Genomic DNA, 27,876 nt, shown 5'->3' on the forward strand with positions numbered 1-27,876 from the left:
CACCCCAGTGCTCAAAGAAATGGAAATGATGCCAAATGACAGGACACATGATGTAAGCAGCTTTTATCATGCATTCCAAATGATCATTTACACAGGAGCGGATCCTGACTCAGCTCTTGGAATAACATTCACATAACATTGTGTATTAATGTGTATGTATTCATATGTTTCCTCCCGGTTCCGATTGTTTTATCATTGTTTGCTGTGAGAAGGACAAAAAGACTATGCCCGCCTTCTTTTTGTCTTCTGCTCTGCTATCAATAATTTAGCTTAATGCTTGAAATACAGATCCATTATTAAAAATTCTTGGGTGCCAGAGACATTTGATAAGTTGCTTTGCATTTTTTAAGATGATGTAACACTTCATCTTCATCTTCTTCAGTTCAAAGAATTCGACATGTTACTCCCTCATGTACTGAATATGTCCATAATCTTTACCTCCATCATGCGTTTGTCTGTTATTAAACAGGATTACGCAAAAACTATATGACAGATTACCACGAAACTTATTGGAAGGATATGGGCCAGGAAATAACCCAATAAATATCTTTGTGGACCCGGAAGGGAGGCTATGGAAATTCTTTTCACTTTCTCTAACATTATGAGGCAGGTCGTTTGTCAACATGTTCATTGATTTCTCAGAAAATAATTTATGGATCAGTGATTATATAAATGCAAAATGTTCAGGTGACCGACATTCATGAGTGTGTGCAAAAATCAAGTGAATTAAAATGTGGTGTCAGTCACAAGGTATGCACCATTCTAGTTTCAATAACCCCAAATTCTCAACTCTGTCTTCTTTCATGATAATCCAAACAATATAAAAACAATATTCTCTCTAAAAGTAAACTCACAGAGGCTTATAACATCTAAAAATTCAATAAGAATAACAGACATAAAGTAATTCTGACACCTTGTATTCAAGCCATTATAAGGAACTTTATATATATGGTTGGTATAATTACACTTTCAATCGACTTATAATTACAGCCTATACGCTGCTGCCATAAGAGGGTTGTGAGGAGAAAACATGCTCATGAAATGTCACAACAACGGCTCATATTGACATTGTGTCTCGAGGAATCAAAATGCACAAAACAGGAAGTTCCATTGAAAAATAACAGCCCTCACATTTTTAGTTGAGTTATTGATCACTGGACATCTTCTTATTTATTTTTCTATGTTTGTTTTTTTTCTGCAGAGACTCGTAAGATAAACAGCAGCTGACATCTATGACGTGAGCATTGAGGGTCATTGTTGCTTAATATAACAGAAGAGCTCAAGAGGTTACACTGAATATAGACATTTTTATTAGATACAAACTCCTATTGATCGTCTAAAATCTGATAATGATGGTGATGTTTTAATGATCTCTGCAGGAAAACTGACAGAAGTTGGCAAGACTCAAAAAGATTTAGTACAAATACATTTGTTCTTCAGCTTTTGTTTTTCAGCTTTAAAGTCTTGTTTGGTCTTTTTCTCTATGTGAGATTCTATGTGTAGTTAGATTGGAGAAGTTCATGGGTCCCGATTGATCGATGCCACAGAATTTCAAAGCTAATGCTTCTGTTCTGACACAGTGTGACAGCCTTATCTCATATTCTGCGAGGGATATTAATACATTTTAAGATTGTTGTAATTTATTTATTGACTTTATTTTGTTAGGGAGTGTAAATTGGATATTAGACTGAGCCCCTCAAAATTCAGATTTAATTCCTATAAAGATTACTTTAAAGGTTCAGTGTGTAGAATTTGGTGACATCTAGTGGTGAATTTGCACATTGCAGGTTCCAGATCACAATACAAATCTGCGTCTATAGCAGATATTAATGTGGTTTCGTAAGGGGGCAGACTTTTGTCAGATGTGTTGCTGAGATGTTGATTCAGTGTAACACAGCTTGAGGTGTACTGATTTTAAATGCATATAAATGATATATACCTTTTTTGACCTTGGTAAAACAGATAATCCAATTTCCATCATGTACTGTATTCTCTGCTCTCTGCTCCCTACTCAGGGTCAGCAGGTGCAGTAATGGTCGTGTTGTGTTTAACGCAGGCAGGTTTCTGGCTCAGTAGAGTGATTAGGCTGTTGGTGGATTCTCTCCACCGAGCTCCTGCTGGGTCTATTGGAGCATTCATCCCCTTGGCAACTCACCCTTTTAGTCAAATCACATGAACATTTTCAGCTTCGGCTTAAAAGTTGAAATGTTTTCCAACGAAACCAACGTAACAGGGGGCGGTTTATTCGTTCTTCTGGTGTTTCCATATGTTTTTAAGCTCAGGACACAGAGGAGGTAAATAAAAAAAGTCCTGTGCAGCGTCTGTACACATTTATCTTTATGCTTCTTGCAAAACAGGGAAATGATCTGCCGACTGTTTCTTGACCTCTCAGTTAGAAAGGTTGAGCCTGTTCTGCACGGCTCCGGACACGAGCAGAGTCTAAGCTGGAGACCTTCAGCATGTGTTTCCTAAGAATTAGTCATGGCGGCTTTTTCCCTGATGAGAAGCTATTTTTAACAACAAAGGCTTTAATGACGAGCGCTGGTAGACGATAACAATTGAGAGGAAGTCTTCAGTTTGGAGCTCGTAACAGATGGAAGGTTAAAGTTGGATGCTCCACAAGGGGCCAGTCTCTGTTGAAGAACCCTGTAATGCTAGATTTATCTACAGTCTGCTTATGAATTATATATATACAACCTTCATTTATAGAGAAGAGGAGGGAAAAAAGCAACAACAACAACGGCATTGGAGCGTTCTAATAAACAATGTCTCAATTCACCAAAGTAAAGGTAATTTAAAACATGTCTTTAAATCCTAAAATAAATAAATAAATAATTAATCTAAATAAAATACAGTTTTATCAGACACTACAATTAAAATAAATGAGCCCTAAACAGAAAAATAAGAATTAAATTGTAGGAAACCATTGCAACTGGAAGTTGGAAGGTTTAACATCTAGTTTCTAAAATGTCCAAAGGTTGTAAGCGTTGTGAATTTCAGGATGGGCTGTATTTTGTTCCATAAGTCAGGTTCACTGTCTGTGATAGACCGTAATCTTCCACATGCTTGGAATTGATCTGAAGATAAGAAATTAATGTAAAAGCTCTTAGGTTTAGTATAAGTATAAGATGCCATGATAAAATATTAGATGTCACAGGCCACTCTTATGCCCTAAAGCATAAATGATTTTGCACTTTGCGGTCCCTGATAAAGGAATCCCCAGAATTCCCTGTGTCATCTGTGCAGCCTGCCTGAGAAAGAATTCAGAGAGGTCTGCAAGGTCCTGCACCCCTCATTGTTGATTCAGCGGCACACCCCCCACCCAGGAGCCATAAATGGAAGAGGTCCTTTGTGCGGGGGGAGTGGAGCAGATTTATTGCGGATGGTCCCTCCACAAAGGACCAGGCCACTGTCACAACAGGGACAGGATCAGCTGCTCACACTTTCACACAGTGCGATTTAAAGCTGCGCTAAACGTAACCACTGATGCAGACACAGCTTCCATGGCCACTCAGCGTCCCCACCCTTCAGTGACACTCAGTGCAAGAGCTGCAAGATTATTTGATTTGGACTAAATTACTTTTACCCAGGTAGATTGCTGAATTACATCGATACCACTCATTTCTTTCAAAGAGTTTACAACGCTGCAGGCTGAACAGTCGTTTTAGTTTTACTATGGCTATTCAGGTCAACAAGTCATGACTTTGAACTGTATGAATGACATTATCAGTCAGACTCCAGCTGTTTTTGTTTTTATTTAGACAATATATTATCTGTTCTTTCATTTGTGGTATTCAATATAGCTTTATTACAAGACACCAAAATTAAAACGCGTCTTTTAATTTGCCAATACCAACTCTCCCATAACTTGTGGGTTTGGTTTCCTCTGCCAGCTCTTCATTGCACTGAAACTTAAGGAGCCGACCTTTCTGACCCGCTCTTCAGCTTCTAAAACTTATTAAGCGGTGAATAGAGGCGGCAAATCTGTGAGACCCAACCATTAACACTGCTGTTATCCCTCTCAAGGAGGGCGCGATTTGTCTACATTGCAAAACAGACTATATCCTCACAGCGTTACTACAACAGCATGGAATGTCTATGTAAATGCCATTAGAAATCAGACTGGACTTACACTGCATTGCACTCATCACTATGTTTTTCTGGCGTGACACATTCGCAAATTGCCGATGCCATCTGTGCATTTTGGACATGTTTCCTTGCCTCTCTGAAAGCTGTTGGGTTTGGTTTCCTCCATCAGTCTCTGTTATGTCGTCTGGTGAAATTTAAGAAGCCGGCCCTTCTGTCTGAACAGGATCTGAGTTTAACGGCTCCTGAAACCAAACAATTTCAGAATGAAAGTGGCAAAATGGGCGATTTGAGCCATCGGCATGACTGGATCTATACCTCTCTGCATGGGCATATGAAATTAAAAGGATTTAAATTGGGAAATTTGAAGCCTAAGTTCTTGTTTCTTTGTCTGTAGCTTTAAAACATTGATAAGAAAAACAGCTTTACAAGTAAAAGACAAATCTAATCGTAATGATGCAATATGTAACAGGCTCCATAACTGATAGGCAATTATATATTGAATGTGTCATTTATTTTTACCTTTAACTCATTAACTTTCCCCAATAATTCAACCAGTGAACTATATAAAGGGCTTAAACTCTCTAGTGAAACCTAATATCTTCCCCGCTGATTTGACTGCGGCCCAAACAGACTTCTCTCAAGTCTGTGTTCATTTCGTTCGAACAAAAGTGCAGCTAATCTGTGAAGAAGGGCCCCATCACCTGCAGGGGTCCACCTGTTAGACCGCCACAATCCCCCCCAGTCTCTCTGTTCCCACTGGCCTGAGACAATACGAGGCCGGGCAGGTTCACCTCCTCTCTCAGCTCATGTTACGCAGCCACCCAGGGCAGAAGTGGACATGAAAGTGCTGTGTATGTGGCTGCTTGAACTCAGGTAAAGACCCAGTTACGCACCTTTTCACTCACTAGGACACACAGAAGCAAACAACTTGACCTTTTTGTCTTTATTCACCAGGTATGATTTGTATCACTCTGATCGAACAGAAGTCTCTCAATAGAGGAAAATACAGAGATTTACAGTTCTGCATGAAATTAAATTAAAGAAGAATGTCTCTATAGATCAGATTCCTATACAACAGCTTTGGCTACATTGGCCATATATGTGATATAATGTGTCCATCTGCCATTTAAACATTTTCATTTGTTTTAATCAGCTCACAATCAAGATTATCAAGAGTCAAGATACAATTAGTGTCTCACAAATGTTGACCTAGATTGATGGGCATAATTTAAACATTAAATGTTAGATTGTTCGCTGGTTTGTTTCTATGTTTGTTGATAAGAAAGATTAGAACAACAGAACGGATTTCCATGAAACATGACGGTCTGAGTCGGGGATGGACCCATTCAATTTTGGTGTGGATCCAGCTCACAGGACAGATCCAGGAATGTTATTTTACCTTCTTTAACATTGAGGGGGGCTTTTCAACATTGTTACCAATTCCCAGGGAATAGCAGCTGATTTGAATTGTAAGGAACTGTTGGGCCTCTGTGGAGGTATGCACTGTAATTAGTGCTATATTGGGTTAAGGCCATTACATGTGCTGCACGAGAACACACTGAATATAGACTTTACTTCTGGGTTTAGCTTATTAGATCGAGAGGTTTAAGATACTGAACAGAGCTAGAAAAGCAGGACTATAGAGCTAAGAAACTGTGCAGTAGTTGGAAATAAAATGTGGCAGGGATTTAGGATCGAGGACAACTGGAGGAATTTTTGAGAACATCCACACACCCATATATATCTATACAGCATATGTCTTAAAACGTACAATATCAATATATATCCATGCTTGCAGGCTGCACATTTACCAGTTTAAATCTGTTGTCTCATCCTTCTTTTCAAAAGATGCCAGAGTGAACACATTGGTGTCAGAACAGATTGTTGTCTATTCTTTCTGGACCACAGTGTGTACTGGTCATGTTCACAAGTCATGTTTGTGCCAGCAGTTTGTGAATGTTAGGGAGTTGATGCTGTCATTTGCTGGAGAATCTGTCTGACTTCAGTGATCAGGCTTGTGATGCATCTGTCACTGAGCCCACAGCAACAGAGATTCCATTCACATATCTTACACTCAAACCTCCCAAGTCATTTGCTGCAATTAGGAATGTGGTTAAGACGCCACAGCACCCCCACTCCAACCCCACCAGCCCCTGCCTGCCGACACACACACACCAGCACAGACACGTACACACACACACACACATGCAGAGGGTTTCCTAGCTTCAACAATGGCCACATTGTGCTATGTTCTGCTGTGCGATTGTGGCCCATACTGGCTTAAACTTCACACCAACATCAAACACCAGCAGCTACACTGAGATACAATGAAGATGATGAATGTTTCTTGCAGTTTTGGAGGATGACACACACACACCAGCTCAGCTCAATGCTTGTTGTGGGTTGAAACAGCTTCATTTCCAGATTGAAGCAGTTTGTAAAAACGTTTTGAACCCGAGGGATCACAAAACGTCCCCATCTCTCAACAAAGTATAATCCTTCGGGTATAAATCCAAAACATTATCAAACCTGAAAAGCTCCTGAGGTCAGTGAAGACCTCTGGTGTGTTGAATGACGTTAGTGATTAGTTATTTATTTATAAATCTCTCCTTCAGCAGCTGTTACTAATGAACGCACACATTAATATTTTATTCAATTTTGTATGGAGGGATGAAAAACCTCAAACACAGAATATTATACCAATAATCAGATATTTTGTTAGATGGACAGATAAAACTTGCAGACCCCTTTAAAAGACCCTGGAACCTACAGCTGCTCGTCTCCATGTCTGTCTGAATTTGGGAGGTTTACAGTATTTGTCCAGCTGACTGAACACCTGACTTGATGTTTATCTACTTCCAGCCGTCGACAACACTCAAGTTACCTTCATTTAATATGCATTTGCCTGTTCGATTCGTTATTTTCCTTGCTCTCTCACTCATGATATTGTATCTATAAAATAAAAAAATAGAGCTATAAATTAAACAGAGCTTTTTTAATTGTGGCATCAAAGTTTGAGTTTTCTACGTTTTTAAAATCCGTAAACTGACCTCCATATATATGTTGTAAGAAATCTGAAACATTATGGGATCTTTATTAATTTTCATTTGACCTGCAGTTTTTTCCAATGGTTTTTAAATCTCTGACCCTGCATTTCAAGGTTAGGGACATTTGACCTGTCAGTGATTAAATACTCCCTCCCAGGCTAACACCGTAGATGAGGAGTGAAAGTAAAGCAGATAAGAGCGGGTGTTGTGCGGTCGTCATGTGATTTTGGTTTTGGCACAGGAGCTGGTATTTTCATCACAGAGGAATGTGGAGGAAGATGAAAACTTGGATAGAGAGCTTTGTTTTGATGATCGGAAGGCCTTTTTCTAATTTATCAGTGCACTGATTAAAGTCTAATAGAAGAGTAATAGGGTTAGTTATAACAAAAACAATTAGGAAGATTTTTTGGGGGCATTTTGAGCATTAAGTGGAAATGCTGAGAGCATGACAGTTTCCCATCTTTCCAAACCTTGGTTATGTCTTCTTGACATTTTTACTTTTTTCATCTACAAGTCTCAATATGGAAAGTGGTAAAAATAAATCCATAAAAAATATGTCCTCATACCTATAGCTGCAATACAGTTCTGTATATTCTACTATATTTATAACAATATAATAATTAAAACAATACCTGACTGAAACTTCAAATGTAAATTAGGGCTTATTACATTTCAGTTATCACGATTTTGTCCTCCCATGTATATAAAGTTTTATAGCCTACTTATATATTCGAATGTATTTATTATATTTAGTCTCTGTCATTGTAACAGGCGGATCTGCCTGTCGGTGAAGTTCGTCCTGGTGAGCGGAGGGGGCGCTGTGGAGCAGCAGCGCAGCGCCGTGAGAGGTAACCAACGGCTGCAGCCTCCAGTCGTTCATCAGCGGCTGAAGCGGTGAGGAGCAGCGGGGTCAGCGGCTCTTATCTCCGGACAAGTGGACACATCTGGACCGCTCCGCCATGCTGCTACACGGAGGACTCTCTCCGGTCTCCTCTGTGCTTATTATTCATCTTCTGCAGACAACTGCGGTGCTCGCCTTCAACTTGGACACCGGTCATGTCATCAGGAAAGACGGGGAGCCGGGCAGCCTGTTCGGCTTCTCTCTCGCCATGCACCGGCAGCTCAACCCGGATAAAAGAATGTAAGTGATGCAGCCTCCATCTCCACTGCTGTTTGTTTCTAAGTGTAGGTGAAAATCCTCAGCATGGTGAATAAAGTGCAGCTCAGCTATGATGGACACCTGACACTGCAGGCTCGGGGCACTGCGCCTTAACTTTTCAACACATCTTAACGTGGATTCTAATTATCTGGTTTTATCCTGGAGAGGGAACATTCACGAGAAAAGTGATTTTACAGCATTGCAACACGTGAACGTAACTTTATAACAGTCTCCTAAAGCCCATGCGACTTTTTGTTCTTTAGCTTCAATGGATTTCTACTGTTTCCATGCGATGCTTTGAATATGAAGCGGAGAGCAGCCTTCGGACAACAAGTGAATCAACAATGGTTAGAAGTGTCATGCAAATGCGTGTGTGAGGTCAAACAGGGAGAGCAATGAGAGGCGAGGTGCAACGCTGCCACTGTTAAGTCGATTCATCGCTTCTAGTCTACTATGGATCTTTTTCAACAACTGGTTTATCTTAAATAAAATGAGTGAGAAACTTGTTTTAAGTTTGCTGATGGAGCCGATGTGCAAATATGACATTTTGGGGTTTTGATTAGACACAACAGGCAAATTCAACATTGTAATCACTATTTTTAGATATATCATTGACTAAAGTAAATACTCAATATATGTGTATTGAAATTCAGTGGTTAATTTAACAGCATTTTCATTAAGATGATTTTTCACTCTCATTTCAGTTGTATTTGTTTTTATTTACTTATTTTTTAATCCTGTTAATATAAGCAATGTCCCTCTCGTCTATGGCAGTGATTTGCAGTTCTAAGAAAGTTCCTTTAACGACTTAGCAGGTGCTTTTTTACTCAATGGTCTTAACTGTAAACTTTTATATGTAAGCACTGAGAGTGGATGAATGAAACATCTTTATAGTTGTTCTGAATGAATATTACAGACCTGTTGACTGATGCATCCTGTGCTCAGCTGTGACATATTTCAGTCATTTTAGACATTCACGTGTACGTGACCTGTAGTTCACAGGTCAGAGAGTTTTTAAGCCTGGGCCAAAGTAAAAGTAAACAGCAGTATCTCAAGAATGCTTGTCGAGGCTGCCATGCATACACTACAGTAAACCATTTCCTTTGGCTAGCCCTGAGGGTGCGGAAAAAAATGTCTGTGTAGCGAGCCTGATCTTACTGCCACTCCTGTGTGTGTGTGTGTGGGGGGGGGGGGGGGGGTAAGATGAGGAGAGGGGTTGGCATGTCAAAGCCTGCATACAGGGTAAGGCTGCCTGCTGAAGCTGCTGTGTTACACACTGGTCAGCAGCCACAGGTCCCTGAAGCTGCATGCTGAGAAACCGAGAGCAGGAATGAAAAGCCCTGATAACAGCACTTATTTCTTAAAGATTTCACAGATTAGTCTTTTTTTAAATCTCACTTCTGTTTTGTCTGCTGTGTAAAGGCAACTCATGATGCGGCACATTTTCCTGTGACACACATTTGGAAGCTAGCAAAGAACTTTGATTGCAAAACCAGCTTCAAATCGGTCAGTATCGAGAAGTGTTACAAAGACTGAAAGTTGTGAAAGTGAACATAATATTTGTTGTGCAAACAGAGGATCGAAATGTGACACAGGCCTGATAGTTTGTCTTTCAGCCAATAAAAGTAAGATGAGAGTGAAGATTTGCCCTCTTACCATGCTGGTCTGTGCAAAAGCTGCCAAGAGCAAAGTTAAGGTTTGAATGGATTGAATGAAACTATACTGGTCTATGCTTGGGGACAACTTTCTCCAGCAGTCAGGACACAAGAAGCAGCTTGGATGTTAGGCTATCATTGACTGGTCGGGTGGGGTCTCCAGAAGCTGAACCATGGAATTATGGAAGGAAAGTAAGACAGAAAGAGCAGCCCCCCCCCTGCTCGGTCATGATGTCGGCTCCAAATCCTCATGTGACCCTGAGATTATCAACCAGACAAGTCAAGTGAAAGCTCAATGGAGCACATAGAATTAGGGAACGAATAGCCCAGTGCACTGACCACTGTGGCACTCTGAACCCATGAAAACATGAGTCAGCAATGAATCACACACTCCACATCTGACCCCCCCGCTATGATAGAAACATGTGTTTGATGATGATCACCAGCAGCTGTAAACTCCCACTGGCTAGCACTGCTTACATTTATCTGAGTATTAAATGTCCTATGTGAAGACAGCAATTCTGGCCTTTACAGTAATTTCTAAACAATCTGTACAGCTAGCAACACGTGTGATGAGATAGATCAAATTCATTTTATGTCAAACAACAACTGGCCTTTCCTTCATCCCCTATGTTAACGATCTAAACTCAGACCCCCTCTATTGCTGCAATTCAATATCCTGGTTAAAGCTATTTATCCAACTCATGCTCTAATGGGTTGATTAAACAGGCAGGATTCTCCCATTGTTCATAGTGTTGTTATGCCTTCCTTCACATATTGATCTCTGTTGAGTGGAAGAAACAAGGAGATCCAGGTTTGAAAATAATGTTGCAACTGGATGCCTCTGCCATGAATAATGGGTTGAGTTAATGATGTGGATATAACATCCTCTCACTGAAACCAGAGAAAAAGGCCATTTGACAGGACATGCCGAGCCATCTGTGCACATGTAACCTGATGATGGAAACGCATCAGTCGAGAGATCTCAGTCAAACTGTAGACTACACTTTGGTAAGTTAGAAAAATGTTGAGTAGCTTAGAAAAAGTTGAATCAAATGCAGGTGAATCCCTTTTTGAGTCTTTGTTTTACTGTTACTTTTTTAATGATTGAATAGTAATTGATCTCTACTTGTAGTGGATACTCATGGTTCCTTATGTGGCGTATACGCAGCATATCACAAGTCAGCCCCAGTCTGTGTGTGTGTAAACTGAAACAGTTGGAACAGCTGCACCAGTTCTTGTGGCTGTGAGTACACAGCTGTGGAGCACTGGAACACATCTGTTAACAGAGCCCAGCAAGATCACTGTGTAAACCCACACCCTTCACCTTGTATTCACATTTACACTGCGGCGAAAGGCATGATGGGAAGTGGTCTCACACTGCGGCCTGGCTGATTCTGGCCAGAGGAGATAAGATGTTTCCGTTAAATAATTCTAACCCTAACTCTAAAACTTCTCAGTTAAGCTGTTTTCAGACATGAACTGTGGAAAATGTCCAGAATTTTTTGTCCGAATATTTAGACTTTGTCTTTCATATATGAAGAAATCTGCAAGAGATTATCTGGGTCATACGCTCTCACAACAACATTTAGAGCATTCAGACGAGTCGTGGGGCCTGGAGAGTACGCAGGAGACAGTGTGTAACGTGTACATTCTGCTGCTGGAACCAGTGCTTTTGTTTACAGCACATCAAACAACCAAAAATCTAAGTGGACCTTGAGTTCAGATTCTTTACACTAACTTATACCTCTAACTCAGATATAGCTTTTGCAAAGCCATTTGTCAATACAGAAACATCCACGGGGAGCCATTATAGCCAATGTATCAGCAGAGCACAGTATTTCACTTCATGCTTCATTTAAATATATGTATTAGATACATTGTATTGTTATTGCACAACAAGCAAACATTTCATCAATTGTAAACTTCTAAAAATACTAAAATGTAACCTTTTTTAAAATCTAGTTCATATGTCTACCAGACTGGTGTGTAGCAGGTACATGTCAATGTTAACCCTCAGTAACTCGCGAAATTCTACAGCTGTCACTTCCCTGCGAAGCTCGGCCGTTCAGCTGTTTTCTTTACCTGTATTACAAAGTCTTCATAAATGGGACATTTCCCAGCATGTTGGATCTGGCCTGCAAGGACACATATTCTACATGAGCACTGGATGAGAATAATAACTTGGCACGTCTTGGATGTACGAACTGACTGTAGGAATCCCTTGATGACCCACACATGTCTATTAAATCTAATCCCCATGTGTTTCTCTTTCTGAAGCTGTAGAAATGGTGTTGCTGTGTTCTACAATATATCTAATACACAGTAGTATAGGTTGTTGTTGCCTCTCTGATGACACAGCCAATAGTTTCTTCCGTGAGTCAGTTGAGATCAGTCGATGAAGCATGTTGGGCTAAAGCTGACAAGTCAAATCTAAGCCAACTTGGTAAAAGCTGCTGCTTGTATTTGCATCACACTGGGCTTTGTTTGGAGAGAGGGTTTTCAGTTTGGTCTTCAGTCTGACATCAGACCTCCTCTGGAGAATCCCTGTTTAGCAAATAACGAGCCGTGGTGCTGCAAAAGATTAATAGGAGGGTGACAGAAGGAACTGCAGAGTCACTGGGAGGAAAAGAAGTGTGAGGATGATTTCCGCCAAGTCCTTTGAGAGATGTCCTACACTGACAGCAGGCAGCTTCACACTATAGTGTTTGGCTAAATATGTTAATGTACTGTTAACAACGTACCCTACTACAATTGGCTATGTTGTGCACAGAGTGCCAAAAGTGTCAATTCAGAGCTCAACTACAAAACCATGAAACAAACTGAACTTTGAATGCATTTTAAAAAAGTTTTATAAATACATGGCAATTTCTCTTTGACACCAAGATTATTGAACCTTTGCTGCTTAGTTATTTTCTCAGTTTCGTCAGTGCCAGATGAACTATGGCTCTACCTGCCACTGGCAGGAAATCCTGTTCCGTTTCTGTCTCTTTGCAATAGATTTGTATACCCTGCACAAGTCTGAGTGTGGAAATGCAATCTGCAAGTTGTTACCACATTTCAGAGCTGTCAGTAAGTTGTTATCAGTGCAGCTCTCAATTAGGTCCCAGTTGTTCCCAGATGTTTATTAAAAGTATCACCAAAAGGCATGCAATCATAAATGTAATGAAATCACATCACCAGTCTTAAAAGCATAATCACCGGCCCAGACTTGATGCTAGTTGTGTCGGGTCTGGGCCGGTCAAGTCTGCTAGATGCTAGACTATTCACTAAAGTAAATTAAATAGCAGTTGACTTAATGCTTCATCAAGTTTCTTGCTTTCTCAAGCTCTTAACCAGCAGATCTAAGTCAAGTTTGCAGATATATTATTCCCATAAAGTGAGAGATTTATTTCATTCTGGTCTGTTTCTATATCTACACTGAATGTACAAAAACAAAGGTTGACAATCTGTTAAAAATAAGCAAGTGACCCCAGTGGTAGCTGACATTACTACTAACACTTGAAACAGATCCTCTCTTCCTGCTGTGGTCACTTAGGGAAAATTGGGCAGAATGAGCACATCACTGATCTCCCTCCAGATTAGATTGTCTGCTTCAGTGCTCACTTGCCCTGTGAAGAATGCAGGACAGTGTTCTACTTTCATGGACGACAGTTTTCTGTCTAGTTCCTTATCACAAAATACAGAAGCTCTTTGAGAGACTGATCGAACACTGCATGCCTTTCACAAGCTGAACCTAAATCATATTGTGACATTCACAATAGGTAATATGTGCATTAATCACATAGGGAAACAGCGTTATATCTGTTGTGTTAAATTTACTAACATAAAAATAATGGAAGGAAGGACCTAGGAGTAAGTCTTGCTGAGACCTTATCGTCTTTTGAATCTACTCTTAAAACATAGTTATTTAATTTTACGTTAAAAATTACAATTTTTCAGCCTGACTGGAAGCGCAATATGAGCCTTTCAAAGACATATCAGCATCTGCCTTTATGTTTGACAATTTAGGCCAATAGGAAACATTATATTTTACAGAGGAAACATTGCAATTTGCATTTACGTTTAAAATAATCTTTGTTTTCTTAATTCAAGCTCTATATACTTGATTATACTTGTGTTTTCTTTTTTTTGTTTATCATCAGTTTAATTGTAAAAATATCGAGCATGAATTAAATTTTTGTTAGAAGGTTTTCGATAATGACAACTTAGAAGTCAATGCCAAATTGTTATGTTCAATATATCCATATCCCCAAAATGTTCCCTCCCCAATATCGGTATCGGCATCAGTTCCCAAAAATCCATATCAGTCGGGTTCCTTTTTCAATCAATTTTCTTTTACGTCTGTGAGTCTGACATTTGGTGCACACGTTTATGTCCATTCCAGGAATTAACTGGAATAACTGGTGAACGCTGAAGCAATCATTAAGTCAACATTTTGATAGGTTGTCCAGGACTTAGTGTACCTGCAAATCTAATCAGCATTAAATTTACTTTGACTAAAATAAACCTTTGAACATGATAAGCATACCTGCTGAATATAAGCATGTTAGCAGGTTTTACAGAGAATGTGATTACATTAACTTATAGTATGAAGGACTTTGTTGTATCCATACAACAGACAGAGTTTTCCTTCTAGTTTGCCCCTGCATATCTTTAGAGACATATAGATGCAGACAGGAAACACAGGGAGGAAGAGGTGGGTATGGAAATGAGTCACGGATGTTTTGTGACTTTATGGTTTGTGACTTAAACATTAGGCCAGCAGGATGCCTCTATTGTTCCAAATTCTTACACATAACGACAACTGTTAACTTTGAATCAAGACGATTGCCATACTGCTCCATTGTAATGAGTCAAACCAGTGCCTAGTGCGATCTTATCAGATCTAAACTGTGGGCTTTTTTCTAGACTTTTGGTTTTCCGACCGCAGCCACAATATTTGCATTGCATAAAAAAAGTCAAACTTGCATCCTTGCTGCTGCCGTGCTTTCACGGTCACTCTCGCCATTGATCTTTTCACACACACTCACTGAATTCAACAAGCTGCTGCGTTTTTTAAAAGGAACTTGTTGAAAGCTCCTTTTACAAAATGTTGAAGCGGTGGCTGGTCAGAGCGATGACAGGTGACTACATCAAAAAGCACATTTCAGTCCTTATCACTCAATCCTCTAATGCCTTGAATAATAACCTTGGGTATAACACATTTCTCTTTTCCTTCAGGCTGTTGATCGGGGCTCCCAGAGCAAGAGCTTTAGGAAAACAGAGAGCCAACATCACAGGAGGGCTTTATAAATGTGAAATCTCTCTCTCCAATGATTGTGAACGCGTTGAATTTGATATTGAAGGTGAGAAGTCAATCTATCTGTCTAAAGCTGTTTCCAGACATGAACTCTAAGCAACATTGGGTCCGACCACTTTCCAGAGTTTGCGTTTTACATATGAAGAATGCAGCAACAAATGCCTTGAACATTCAGATGAAATCACATTTTTGGTTTGTGAGTCTCGTCTTTCTAAGTTGATTTCTTTGTTGTACGTGGATCACACCCATTTGGGTCCGTCAACATCAACGAGCCCAATTGCTGGCACATGGGCTCAATCGGACATTTTCATTTGGGGCTTTGCCTTCTCACATACAGCCCCTCCAGAAAATTTCAGGATGATATCCAAAGATCAGTGCATGTCTGAAAACAGCTTACTTGTCATGAAGTTGTAAAATATATCACAACAATGAATTCAAGAATCAGTGTCAGTTGTCATATCAATGTCTTATTCAATAGAGGACGTACGTATCGAGAACAAGGAGAATCAGTGGATGGGGGTGATGGTTCAGAGCCAAGGACCTGGAGGAAAGATTGTGGTGAGTCAAACTTTCCCAGAGACCTTGAGTGTGGTCTTATCTGTTAAGCAAGTACAAACTAAAAACACAGCCGTGTTATGTAATTTCAGACGTGTGCTCATCGGTATCAGAGGCGGTTGTTTGTGAACACCGCTCAGGAGTCCCGTGACATCACCGGGCGCTGTTATGTCCTGAGCCAGGACCTGACAATCGATGCGGCCTCCGACGAGGACGGAGGGAGCTGGAACTTCTGTGCAGGCCGACCCAGAGGCCACGAGATGTTTGGATCATGTCAGCAGGGCCTAGCTGCCACCTTCACCAAGGACTACCATTACATAGTGTTTGGAGCACCAGGAGCTTACTACTGGAGAGGTCACTAACTAACCATAACTACCCTACAGCATTTACTGAGGGAACCTGGTGATGGAATCTGTGCAATTTAGTCAACATCTTGTTTACACCTGATAACATCTACTGCATTGCTCACTCACCACCTGTGCAGGCATTGTCCGAATGGAGCAGAAGAACAACACACTGCTAGAGATGGGCGTGTATGATGACGGCCCGTATGAAGTTGGAGATGAGCAGTACTGGAACCCTGAGCTGGTGCCTGTACCTGCCAACAGCTACCTCGGTGAGAAGCGGATCATGTTGTTGTTTTATGAGCCTCTCGTGTCATGTTTTTTTTTTTTTTTGAGATATGTTTTAGAATGTGGATGTTCATGTTTGCCTTGAGAGAACTTTTTCATTTTTGTTTTACTTTTGAGGTTTTCCTTTTGTTTTAGTTAAACAAATACACAGTCTCTGTTCCGACTATATACTGTACATATAAAGATGGACAACGAGTTACACCGTCCTCCTGCTGTACAAAAATGAAGCCAAAATAACCGGGATACGGGTTCCTCCATCTTACACATTCAATATTATTTGGAGCCTGAGTCAGTGCAGTAGGGATTCAGCGTGTATTTCGATTATTTCCTATCCACGAAGAGGGAGGAGGCCTTGATTAATGACCTATATGGCCGCCAGCCACCAGGGGGTGAATGAGATGATTTGGCTTCCTTTTTTTTACAGACCATATTTACAAAGACTTGCTCAGTGTGTGTTCCAGTGAGTGAGTGTTTCCCTAAATGTGACCAGGTTGCAATAGACTAGTGCAGAACAATGACAGGGTTCCATTACTGAATGTGAGTTCAACAAAAGTTGACTGAACTCTCACATCTGTCATTCTGATGTGTCAGACACAGGTGTAAGTCATACCATAATAGACGACTGCTTTGCTTTGGTGTCACCATGGGAACAGTGTCGTGGATAATTAGTCGTTATTCTTTTTCCTGCTGTGAAAAATGTCTTTGAATCCGAATTTATTGTAAACTCAGAGGAAGCAACACCGCTAACAAGTCTTGAAGGGTAGTAAACCAAAACAACATATTCAAGTAGATCAGTAGTGAGGCTTTATGTCAGTATAAAAGAGGAGCCCTGTGTCTTTTGTGAGTAAAAACCGTCAGAGTGGACAAAGTTTACACAACAAACTTTTAAAAAGCTTTTTCTGACAGCCCCCTAGTAAAATGTCTAGAGAATGTCTGCGTGAGCGCCTGTGAGAATACAGCATGAGCATGTCTGGAGAATTCACTGTGGGCTTGTTGATTACCTTTCTAGCACGCAACAGACACAAAACAGAAAAAACAAACAAAAAGAATACAGTTATCGATATATAATATACACGTATAAAGATGTCAACTTGGAAAAACAAGATTCAAGAGCTTAGGTGATAAGGGTCGATGCCGGTGTCCATGTGCTTTCTGCAGTGAAGTTTACACGTGCTGCCTTCTGCGTGCTACACCCAGACACCAACCCCCCCCTGAATGCTCTGGAGATGTTCCTGTTGTTGGTAACGTGTCTGATCTGGACTCTTGCCGCGTTCTCCATATGGGAAGTGCAATTTGCTGACTCAATTCTCCACAGTTCCTGTCTGAAAATGGCTATATAGACACACACTGGTTATGTTCATCAACAAGCCTCCTTTTGTTAGTAGCCTCCCCTCTACTGTCACCAGTTGATAGAAATATAATCAGTTCATGTATTTGGTGTGGGTCTGCTACAGAGGAGGATGATAGGGAAAGTATGGGAATCACTTCTATGAAATAGCTAATATTGGGGTGAGTCTGTAGATGAGACGTGTTTGTGTTGCTACACTAGTGATCCCTACTGGTTGGTTGGGAAACTTGCACAGAGAGATGGGAGGATATTGTGAATCTGTCAAGGGGAGTAGATTTTCCAAATCATGGAGAAAACAAGTTAAAGTTTTGTTATATCTAACAACATCCCTCGCGCTTTAGGATTCTCCCTTGACTCGGGACACGGCATCACCAGGGGTCGCGGCCTGACCGTGGTGGCTGGAGCACCCCGAGCCAATCACAATGGAGCTGTGGTCCTGCTGAAGAAAGAGGGGGAAGCCTCCTCCAGACTCTCTCTGGAGCACACACTGGACGGGCCGGGGCTGGGCTCCTCCTTCGGATACGACGTGGCTGTGGTTGACCTGAACAATGACGGGTGGGTAACATTCCTCACACCCTTTATTAGCATACATATAATTTAATCTGACTGGAAGATAGATATTCATCCATACAAGTAAAATTTGATTTGTATAGTTGTGAGATGTTGACTTCCTTCAATGTTTACTTATTATAATGCTGTCTGTTGCTAATGTATGATTTCAAAAGTTTCCTTTCAGAGGACTTTCTTTATTTATCAGGTTACATTCTGAACGATACTGACAAATATTTACCACCCATCTATAAACTAGATGGCAGGACATAGTTGTAGGAGCTCCTCAGTTCTACATGAAGGACAGAGACGTGGGAGGGGCTGTGTACGTGTACATCAACAAGGCAGGGAGGTGGGAGACGATCACGCCGATCCGTCTGGATGGGACCAAAGACTCCATGTTTGGACTGGCAGTGCGGAACATTGGAGACATCAATCAGGACTCATATCCAGGTAATTTAGTTGTCATTTTTGTGGCTCATTTTTGTTCCCTCTCTCAGTTGCTGTCACATTACAGAAAACGATTACTTTTTGATTTCAGACATCGCTGTCGGAGCTCCTTATGACGACGGCGGGGCAGGAAAAGTTTACATTTATCACGGCTCTGCAGACGGGATCGACACCAGCCCTGCACAGGTCAGCCTTTTTAAGTTCTATGAGAAACTTTCATTATCTTTCATTGATCTGTCCAGTCATTAGTTTGAGGAAGGTCATGATTGATGATCAGGGTCTTTTATAATACTAGAGCACCACTGACATAGATTTTTTGGGACCTAGGTCGATACGGATATTAGGGAGTTAAGAATTCTTGATATTGGTTAATGTATAAAAATGCCCAGGATTCCATGTAAAAAAAAAACTATTGAGGCGATATTTTATAGATTAACCATAAAATCTATTATAAACAAGAATACAGAGGCCCAACGTTTCCCTTAACAAACCACAATTAAATTCACCAGATATTAAGATTCAGACTCAGAAATATTAGCCCACTAAACATGTCTGTTTTTTCCTTTCATTGAGATCCATGTACTATTCTCTAAGAAATCAAAGAAAATGTCGGGGGGGAAAAAGAGAGCTATCTTGCAGAGAGTCAATTACCTCATCCGCCACCTGAGCCGCATCCACACCCACATTTGATTGGTTCTTTCCTGACCTATACCACATCCTTCCATCAAGCTCAGGGCTAATCCATCCAGTAGTTTTTTCATAATCCTGCTAACTAACAAACAAATAAACAAAAATGAAAATGTATCCTTGATGTGGTAATAACTATAAATAAATAAAAAATGCAACCAGATATTGATTTAAGAAAACCACCAATTTCTGATAAAATATGAACATGTTTTTCCTGTATTCTTCTTCTTCCACTCCTCCACAGATCCTCTCAGGAAAAGACCACCAGCTCCAGTTATTTGGTTATTCTCTGGCAGGAAACATGGACCTGGACAGTAATTCGTATCCAGACCTGGCTGTGGGATCTCTGTCTGACACCGCACTAATTTACAGGTAATTATTTCCTCACACGTTGCGAGTGAAATTAAACCCCACTGATTCCCATCACAACTTCATTTAACAACCTTTCTTTCAGGGCCAGACCAATCATTAGCATCAGGAGAGATGTCAAAATATCTCCGCGGGAAATTGACCTTACAATCAAAACCTGTGGTAACAGCATTTGGTATGTGCTCTAATATTCTTATAATTATACAGAACTCACAGTCAAAAGGTGAAATGTTAGAAATTATTAAAAAAAATCTCTGTTCTATCCACAGCTTCACAGTGGACGCATGCTTCACCTACAAGGCCAACCCAGCATCGTACAGCCCCAGACTGAGTGAGTAAAAGAAGATTTATTATCCTGACACAACAATGTTCAGGCTTTCTTTCTAACTCGTGTTTCTCCACAACACTGCAGCTATCAGCTATTCCGTGGAGGCAGACGGAGACCGCAGGAAACAGGGATTGACCTCCAGGGTGATGTTCATGAACAAATCCCACTCGGACACGGACTACCTGTTTAACGGCACCTTAGACCTGCGTGGTCAAAACCAGGAAACGTGCATCAAGATAAAAGCTAAACTCAAGGTAAAACCCATTGATCAGAAGATAAACCCCATCGGCAGGTTCGAATCCACAAGGAGAACAAAAGACAAGAATAACTGAAGTGGGTCTGTGCTGTTGGAGGAAGATACTGAAAGATATAAAGATTCAGTCGGTAGTGTGTGCAGAATATATAACTAAATACTATATGATGTTTACTCTTCCAAACTACTAAGTACTATGTATCTGTAAATGTTATGTCCTGTAGAAGATTCATTTTTGAAATCTCAAACCTTTGCATACGTTAGCATTATGACGCTAAAACTATTCGATTATTACACGGCCTACTTTTTTGATAATGGTTTTATAATTTTTTAAGAATACAAATTGTATGTCTAGGTATATATGACTAAATACATACATTTAATTCAGAAACTTCTTGGATTCCTCAGGACAACATAAAGGACAAGATGCGCAGTATTCCTATCGAGTTGTCTGCTGAAATTCTGGGTACAAAGCGACAGAAGTCAAGGAATGGCCTCCCTCAGCTTATGCCAATTTTAGACTCCTCTCAATCGAGCAAAGAAGTCATTGAGGTAAAGCTGCGGACTGCAACGTTAACTATGAATTTAAGGACAACATTTTTACAGTGGAGTCAAGTTTGGTTGTTGCTTTGTCATTGCTGCAGGTGAACTTTGTAAAAGAGGGATGTGGAAGTGATCACATTTGTCGCAGTAACCTCAAGATGGAGTACAAATTATTCTACAGACAAAACAACATGCATACCCCACTACATGTGTAAGTTCTGCTACAACTCTTCTCACCAACAGGTTAAAATGGGATATTACAATGGTTGTACGATAATACATCAATCTGGAGTAGAACATAGTTTCCCTGGCTGTGATAATAAGGCAGTGGCTAAAAAACAAGTTATTGTAATATTTGAAAACATAGCACGAGCCTGTTTGTCTCCACCAAGCTCAGCCTGAGGTGAGTGTCCATGTTTGTGTATCTGCAGCAAGAACAACGTCCCGGAGTTTCACCTGAACTACGAGAGGAAGGACTTGGCTCTGCGGGTGACGGTGAACAACATGAACGGAGACGATGCCTATGAGGCAAAGCTGGTGGGAACTTTCCCAGATACACTGTCGTATTCTGGAGTCCGCTCCCAACAAACAATGGTAAGTCCACAGAAACAAGCCAGCCAAAGTATGACTTGCATGGGAAACATGGAGAGACAATTTTGCCATTAGTCAGGGATAATTAAGAAAATATAACAAAATCGTATCACTGTTTTTGAAATGCTCAGTGCTAGAGAGAGTTTAGTTGGTGCCAGATAGTACTGAGCTTTATTCAGCATTTTAGATAACATTTAGGTATGTTAAAACACAGTGATTATAACCTGTGTGCAGTTTGTATGTGAACATAAAGAACTTAAAGTCAAAGCTGTTCGTAAGTACAGTGAACATTAGAATGAACTTTTGATCTACAGGAATCCACAAAATAGATATTGACATAAATCAATCAAATCACCTCGTCAGCCATTAGCATACCCAGGGAAAAGATTTAGTAACGATCCACTTGCTCATATTTCACTATTTGCTCTTTCTAGCCGATCATCTGCATTGCCAATCAGAACGGCTCTCAGGCCGACTGTGAGCTGGGAAATCCTTTTAAGAGAGACTCAGAGGTACAGACTTGTCATGTTCACCTGCTAATCCTGACTTTGACATTAAGCTGTTCCAATGTGAAAGATTTGTCTTTGCTTCTTTCTACAAGACAACCTTTTTCATCATCCTGAGCACGGTGGGCATGAGTCTCGACACGACAGAGATTGACATTGACCTGCAGCTCCACACGTAAGTGCTACAGACTTCGCGCTTCATGATATGTGATGGAGTAGAGTCGGACTACAATGTGAAGGTGTCATAAAACAAATGTTGTCACCTCTCAATTTATTGCATGTTAGAATTCCGTTTTTGTCTTTCAGGACCAGTGTGCAAAGAAAAATAATCGCTGTGAAAGTAAAGGCTCAGGTGGTGATTGAGCTACCGTTGTCCGTCAGTGGGTAAGTCTGTCGTTGTGAATCATGTCGTGGGAAACTAGTGTTTGAGAGAGTGAGAGAGAGAGAGAGAGAGAGAGAGAGAGAGAGAGAGTGGGTCATGCCCCAAAAAAAAGGCATGAGAATCGGTTCAGATGTTTTTTTATGTAAATCCTGCTCACAGAAAGACGGACAAACAAATGGCAATGAAAACGTATCCCTTATAAAATATCTGCTTGTTTTCCTCAGGGAGGCCAGCCCTAATCAGGTTTCTTTTGGAGGTGTTGTGAAAGGAGAAAGTGCCATGAAGACGGAGGAGGAGATCGGAAGCTTGATTAACTTTACATTCAGAGTGAGTTTATCCAGCTGATGCGGATTCATTGTTGATATGATAATGTATGAAACAAGTAAAAAGCGTCTGGGTTGATTGCTCCCGCAGATAAACAACTTGTGGAAGTCCCTGACGCCTTCGGTTAGAGCCTCACTGCACATTCAATGGCCCAAATTCAACAAAGACGGGAAATGGCTGTTGTATGTGGTGAAGATCACAGCGACGGGAGAGGAGGACGTCCACTGCTCTCCTGAGTCTGAGATCAACTATCTCAAACACATCCAGGTAGGGCTCTATTATTCCTCTGTATTTCCAGGTACTTAAAGTAAAACCACGTAACGCGTAAGGCTTTGTAATATTGAGACTAATCATGCTTTCAGGAATCCAGTGTGTCCCGGACAAAGCGAGAGATTGAGAGAAAACAGAGAAAAGCTGCTGGCAAAAAGTCTATTTTGTTAGAGAAAAAAAAAGTGTTGGTGAGTATGTGAGTGGATGTATTCCCATTCTCTTTAAGATTTCCTTTTGGATTTGATGTGTAATGGGCTCTTTCTCCTCTAGACCTGTGAGAATGGGCTCAAATGCGTGGTGCTCAAGTGCCCCCTGCAGGGCCTGGACGGTACAACGATTGAGCTGAGGTCTCGTCTGTGGAACTCGACCTTTATAGAGGTGACATATCATCCCTGTTTCTGTGATAACGCAGGACCTACTGATTTCTACTTCCACCTTTACAAGTGATTCTATTTTTACGCAGGATTACGCCTCCGTTTCGACCTTACATATAGTCGTGAAGGCCTTCCTCGTGCTTCACGCTCAGGCTGAGAACATGATCCTCACAACCCCTGACACTGATGTGAGCAGCTCAACGGCTACAACACATATTCACTTTGTTGTATACCTTGATATTTAGTTTCTCGGTCGTTTGGTTTCAATGCCTTTGTCGTTTGATGGCAGGTGACACTGGCCGTGTCTCCAGAGAGTGCAGTGGCTCAGTATGGGGGAGTTCCCTGGTGGATCATACTGGTGGCAGTTCTGGCAGGAGTCATGATCCTGGCTCTGCTGGTGTTTCTGCTCTGGAAGGTGAGTACTTCCTCTTCATAGCATCTATGTAGGGTAAAATGTGAGAAAACAAATGGAGAGTTAAAACATGAACCTCATTGAATCTTCTCAGAAAATAGGTTGGAGTGGGTTTATTCTTTGCACAGTAACTTTTATAAGATTTACTGTTAAAAAGCTACAGAAGTGTGTTGCATTCACATGGGAAAAAATTAACAGGAATATTATTCAGAGAAACATTTTCCAGAGAAAAAAAAAACAGCTCTTGTTTTTCTGAATAAACAAGATAGTGTACCTCAAAATCCTTAGAGAATCTCTCATTAAGCTACTTTGAGAGAGTTGATGCAAACGTGTCCCGCCTGCGTGGGTTGATCCAGTTTATTTTGGTTTGAGACATTGGGAGATATTTGTGTTTTTAAGAAATATAGATGACAATATTATTAGTTTGTTGACTTTGTGCAGGCATCTCTGAACTTTGGGACTGTTCAGATGGAAAGAACAAATAATTTAAGCAATCTCATTAATTCAGAAAAACATGTTTACTTCTCTCAGAATTCTAAGATAATAATTGTATTAATTCAGATCAACAGAGCAGATTTCTTTGCTCATGTGAATGCAACACAATTTCCATAAAAGGCAACTTCAAATTAGAGTTTCTTCACCGTTGTTTGCAGAATTTTATTTGTTGGCCACTTAGGCTGTAATCAGAGAAAAGATGAAGAGGGATTTGACAATCAATGTTCTGTTTCTTTATTTGGTCACTTTATATTTATTGTTCCTTAGTTTATCTTCCTCCCTTTTCGCTATAAATAACAATATGTGTGTTCATATTTTGGGTATGTAGGTGTATGAGTTTGAATACATGTAAATATATATATATAACATTCAATATAGAGCACAGGTAAACAACATATTTACAGGAAGATGGTTTAGTATAAGATCATTATTATTTTATGACTTATGGAGAAGGGGTGTTTTGAAATAAGTTTGTACTTCTTCTCACTCCTTTTCGAATATGTCGATTAAATCACTATGCGTTTGTTTGTAAAAATTGTTTTTTCTGTTTATTTTTCCCACTTATTGGTATAATTTTTCTTTTTTTAATTTATATGTTCGAAATAGATAAAAATGAATAAATGAATGAAAAGTGTGAAGGGGGGGGGGGGGGGTGGGGGTCGCTGCTGTTCTAACCAATCAATTAGTCGGGGATTGATTAGTGTTGACTTTATCAGCCTCAACGAAACAGGAGCACTTCATTTGCTCTATAAATCTAAATAAACTGTAAATATCGGTATAATATAACATCAGACATAATGATTGTGGTGTTTTCTCTGCACACTGAAAGATTTACACAAAGTTGACTAAGCATCCTGACACAGAGTTAGCATTAGCTTACCGTTTTTACATGATGTGTCATGTTGGTGGATGAGCAGTGTAAACTGTTGTTAGAGAAGTGGTGACACGGCATTTTAGGGAAACGTTTGAACTAAACTTTCCTCACATGACGTCAGTGTGTCTGGGGCTCAGACTGTATACAAACTGCTCTGGAGTCTGGAACCAAACTGACGTAATCACGAGCTGACGCTCTGCTTTACGTCGGGCGAGTCCAAAGTTGTATACACAGCGGGGGAGTTCATAGTTTTTTGATTAGTCGTAAACCAAAATTGCTACTCTTACAACTATTTTCAGTACAGCTTTTATTCTACCATAAACTGTTTATAATACCTAATATCGTCAGAATAAAATGTACCTTAATGCTTGGTACTTAATGCCACTGCTCTACAATCCACACAGGGTGAATGATAGGAAGCAGAATGTATATATAGGGGAAATGTATCAAGTATTAAACCTCTTAAAAACTGTATCTGTATTTTATATTAAAATTGCCTTAATTCATGTGTGAATTCTTAGATCGATAAATTCAGGGGAAGTAAAAAAAAGGTTTTGATTGAATTAGTTGAGAACTTGATATGAAATATTCCTACTTGAACGTCAGAGCCCCAGAAGATAATCAATAAATCCAACTTTATTTCTGACAGGTTATATCAGTCACATGATCCAAAAGATGAGATCCAAAAGATGAGAAACCATTCAATTTTGATGTGAATTTGTGAATATGGAAAGAAAGAAATGTAGAAATTGCAAAACTTGAAATGACCATCTGTAAATTTCCACCCCATGAACTTAGATAGGTGGTTACTTGCTATTCAAGGGTTAAATTATGTAAAAAAATAAAGTGTGGGCCTCTGTGAGATCATCTATAGATACTCTGAGTCTGATATTAAAAATGGTTCCTGGATTTATTCAGGTTTCAGTTTTTAAATGAAGCAGCCATTACATTCTATAGATGATTCGGGCGCATCCGGTTGTAGTCCAGTGACTTTTGAGCACTGGATTCACCAGATGAAGTCATTTTCTTAGGAGACACTTTTCTTTCTGTTGTTTTGCTGAAAGAAGAAATCCTATCAGCCATTGACTGGTGTCACTCTTAACCATTCACAACCCTTATCCCCCCCCCCCCCCCCCCCTCAGTGTGGTTTCTTCAAGAGAGCAACAAAAGACGAGTATGATGCTGCATATCAAAAGGCAGAGATCCATGTCCAACCCTCTGACAAAGACAAACTCACTGCTGAGGCCTGATTTATCCTGTGAACAGGGGTAAAAACAAGCAGTCAGCATGGAATGTGATATTCCTGCCGCCACTAACCGACTCACTCTCCGGCCAAAGATGCTGACTTACTGCAGGGAAATTCAATCAGACGCATATTGTACTAAGCAGAGGAGACAGGTTATCTCCGAGAGATGTCCACAAAACGTTGGGTAGATTCCAGCCTCTGTCAAATTAAAACAATTTAATTTATCACAAATTCTCTGGAAATTGTACAATATGTGTCTCTGAATTTTGCCACAAATGAGTGTGCTTTCTCACCAGCAGTCTTGACTTGTTCTGCCTTTTGTAACAGAGCTTCTCAGGAGAATTCGCTGATAACCCTTTTACAGCTTTAAATGACCTATTCAAATCTGCAAAGCATGCTTAACACCTCCACTCTGTTGTTTACAATGTGCACACATATATTTTTATAAAGATAAATTACACCGTTTTTTTGTTTTAAACGTTTACAATCTTCCCCTATCAGTGTGGATTCTTCAAACGCTCCAAACAAGACAGCAGCGTCCCTCGTTACAACGCGGTGCGGATACGAAAGGAGACTCCGGAGTGCAAAGACGGAAAAGTCAAGCTTGACGCCTTTGACAAAAAGCAGTGGATGACGTCTTGGATCGACAACGAAAGTTACTCATGATTCTGTTCTACTTGATTGTTTTGCTACTGAGGACTAACTTGATTTTCTTGTATAGCTTTAAGACACAAAAAACACTGAACTTTGTTTTTCTCCTGTGACCATGATACTCGAGGATTTTTTAATTAGCTGGATTCACGCCTTTGAATTTGTACACTGTATAGAAGATTACTTTTTTTGAACTGTAAGTTTTGTACATATTTAAATACTTACACACACACACACTGTATATTTATTTTTTGATAAAAACAAATAATGCAGCCAAAGAGTTTTGTAGTCTTAGTTTACTGTTGCTTTTAATGAAGTTGTACTGTCTCAACGTCTATGCAAGGAAGGTACAGCTCGCTCTGTAATGTGAATGTAAATCAGGGCATCCTTAACTTTGCCTTTTATCCAGCTAATGTTTCCCAAAAAATGTACATCTGTTGTCTTTCTGAAGACATTTAGGTACATCATCAAGTCAGTAATCAACAGCGTACAAGTGACCATGACTGACTTAATTCTAGTAGAGGTTGTTTCTCACCTCCTGTCACGCTTGTGGCTTTCAGGTAGCATCCACTGTGTTGTAGGTCATCACTGATGTATTAAAAGTATGTTTATTTTTAAATTGCATGTAAGGAATCCAAAGGGAAGCTGGTGGAAAGCAATGTGTTGTTCATGGATTCAGTTCAAATTCATACATGTCTAGTGTTTTCAACTGTCAATAAATTCTCTTGAAACTGGTCACTAATCTTGAATTGCATTAAATTAGTTTATATGATGTAAAAACCATG

At 40.1% G+C, this 27,876-nt stretch overlaps 1 protein-coding gene across 2 annotated transcripts; it reads left to right on the plus strand.

The window, feature by feature from the left end:
- Positions 1–8,027: 8,027 nt before the first annotated feature.
- On the plus strand, positions 8,028–27,826 carry itga6a (integrin, alpha 6a). 2 transcript variants are annotated; one of them, XM_062402071.1, is made up of 26 exons: positions 8,028–8,277; positions 15,174–15,298; positions 15,731–15,810; positions 15,900–16,161; positions 16,292–16,423; positions 18,129–18,342; positions 18,596–18,789; positions 18,878–18,972; positions 19,718–19,845; positions 19,928–20,017; positions 20,112–20,173; positions 20,255–20,424; positions 20,832–20,975; positions 21,068–21,177; positions 21,398–21,560; positions 21,992–22,069; positions 22,159–22,238; positions 22,370–22,447; positions 22,670–22,772; positions 22,860–23,036; positions 23,132–23,227; positions 23,310–23,417; positions 23,503–23,601; positions 23,703–23,828; positions 26,337–26,462; positions 26,942–27,082. In XM_062402071.1, the coding sequence occupies exons 1-25, from the start codon at positions 8,096–8,098 to the stop codon at positions 26,442–26,444; spliced, it is 3,204 nt and encodes a 1,067-aa protein (XP_062258055.1). In that variant the 5' UTR covers positions 8,028–8,095; the 3' UTR covers positions 26,445–26,462; positions 26,942–27,082. The 2 variants fall into 2 exon arrangements, with proteins under 2 accessions (XP_062258055.1, XP_062258054.1); XM_062402070.1 differs by lacking the exon at positions 26,337–26,462 and having other exon boundaries at positions 26,942–27,826.
- The last annotated feature ends 50 nt before the right edge of the window (positions 27,827–27,876 follow it).

Source organism: Platichthys flesus, chromosome 13 (assembly GCF_949316205.1).
Source record: "Platichthys flesus chromosome 13, fPlaFle2.1, whole genome shotgun sequence".
In the NCBI taxonomy this organism is placed as follows: domain Eukaryota; kingdom Metazoa; phylum Chordata; class Actinopteri; order Pleuronectiformes; family Pleuronectidae; genus Platichthys; species Platichthys flesus.

Excerpts from the sequence above, each read along its gene's own strand:
- itga6a (XM_062402070.1), top strand. The coding sequence starts at position 8,096 with ATGCTGCTACACGGAGGACTCTCTCCGGTCTCCTCTGTGCTTATTATT. Across the intron at positions 16,424-18,128 it reads ACCTGCCAACAGCTACCTCG|GATTCTCCCTTGACTCGGGA; the intron begins GTGAGAAGCGGA and ends CTCGCGCTTTAG. Across the intron at positions 19,846-19,927 it reads GACACCGCACTAATTTACAG|GGCCAGACCAATCATTAGCA; the intron begins GTAATTATTTCC and ends CCTTTCTTTCAG.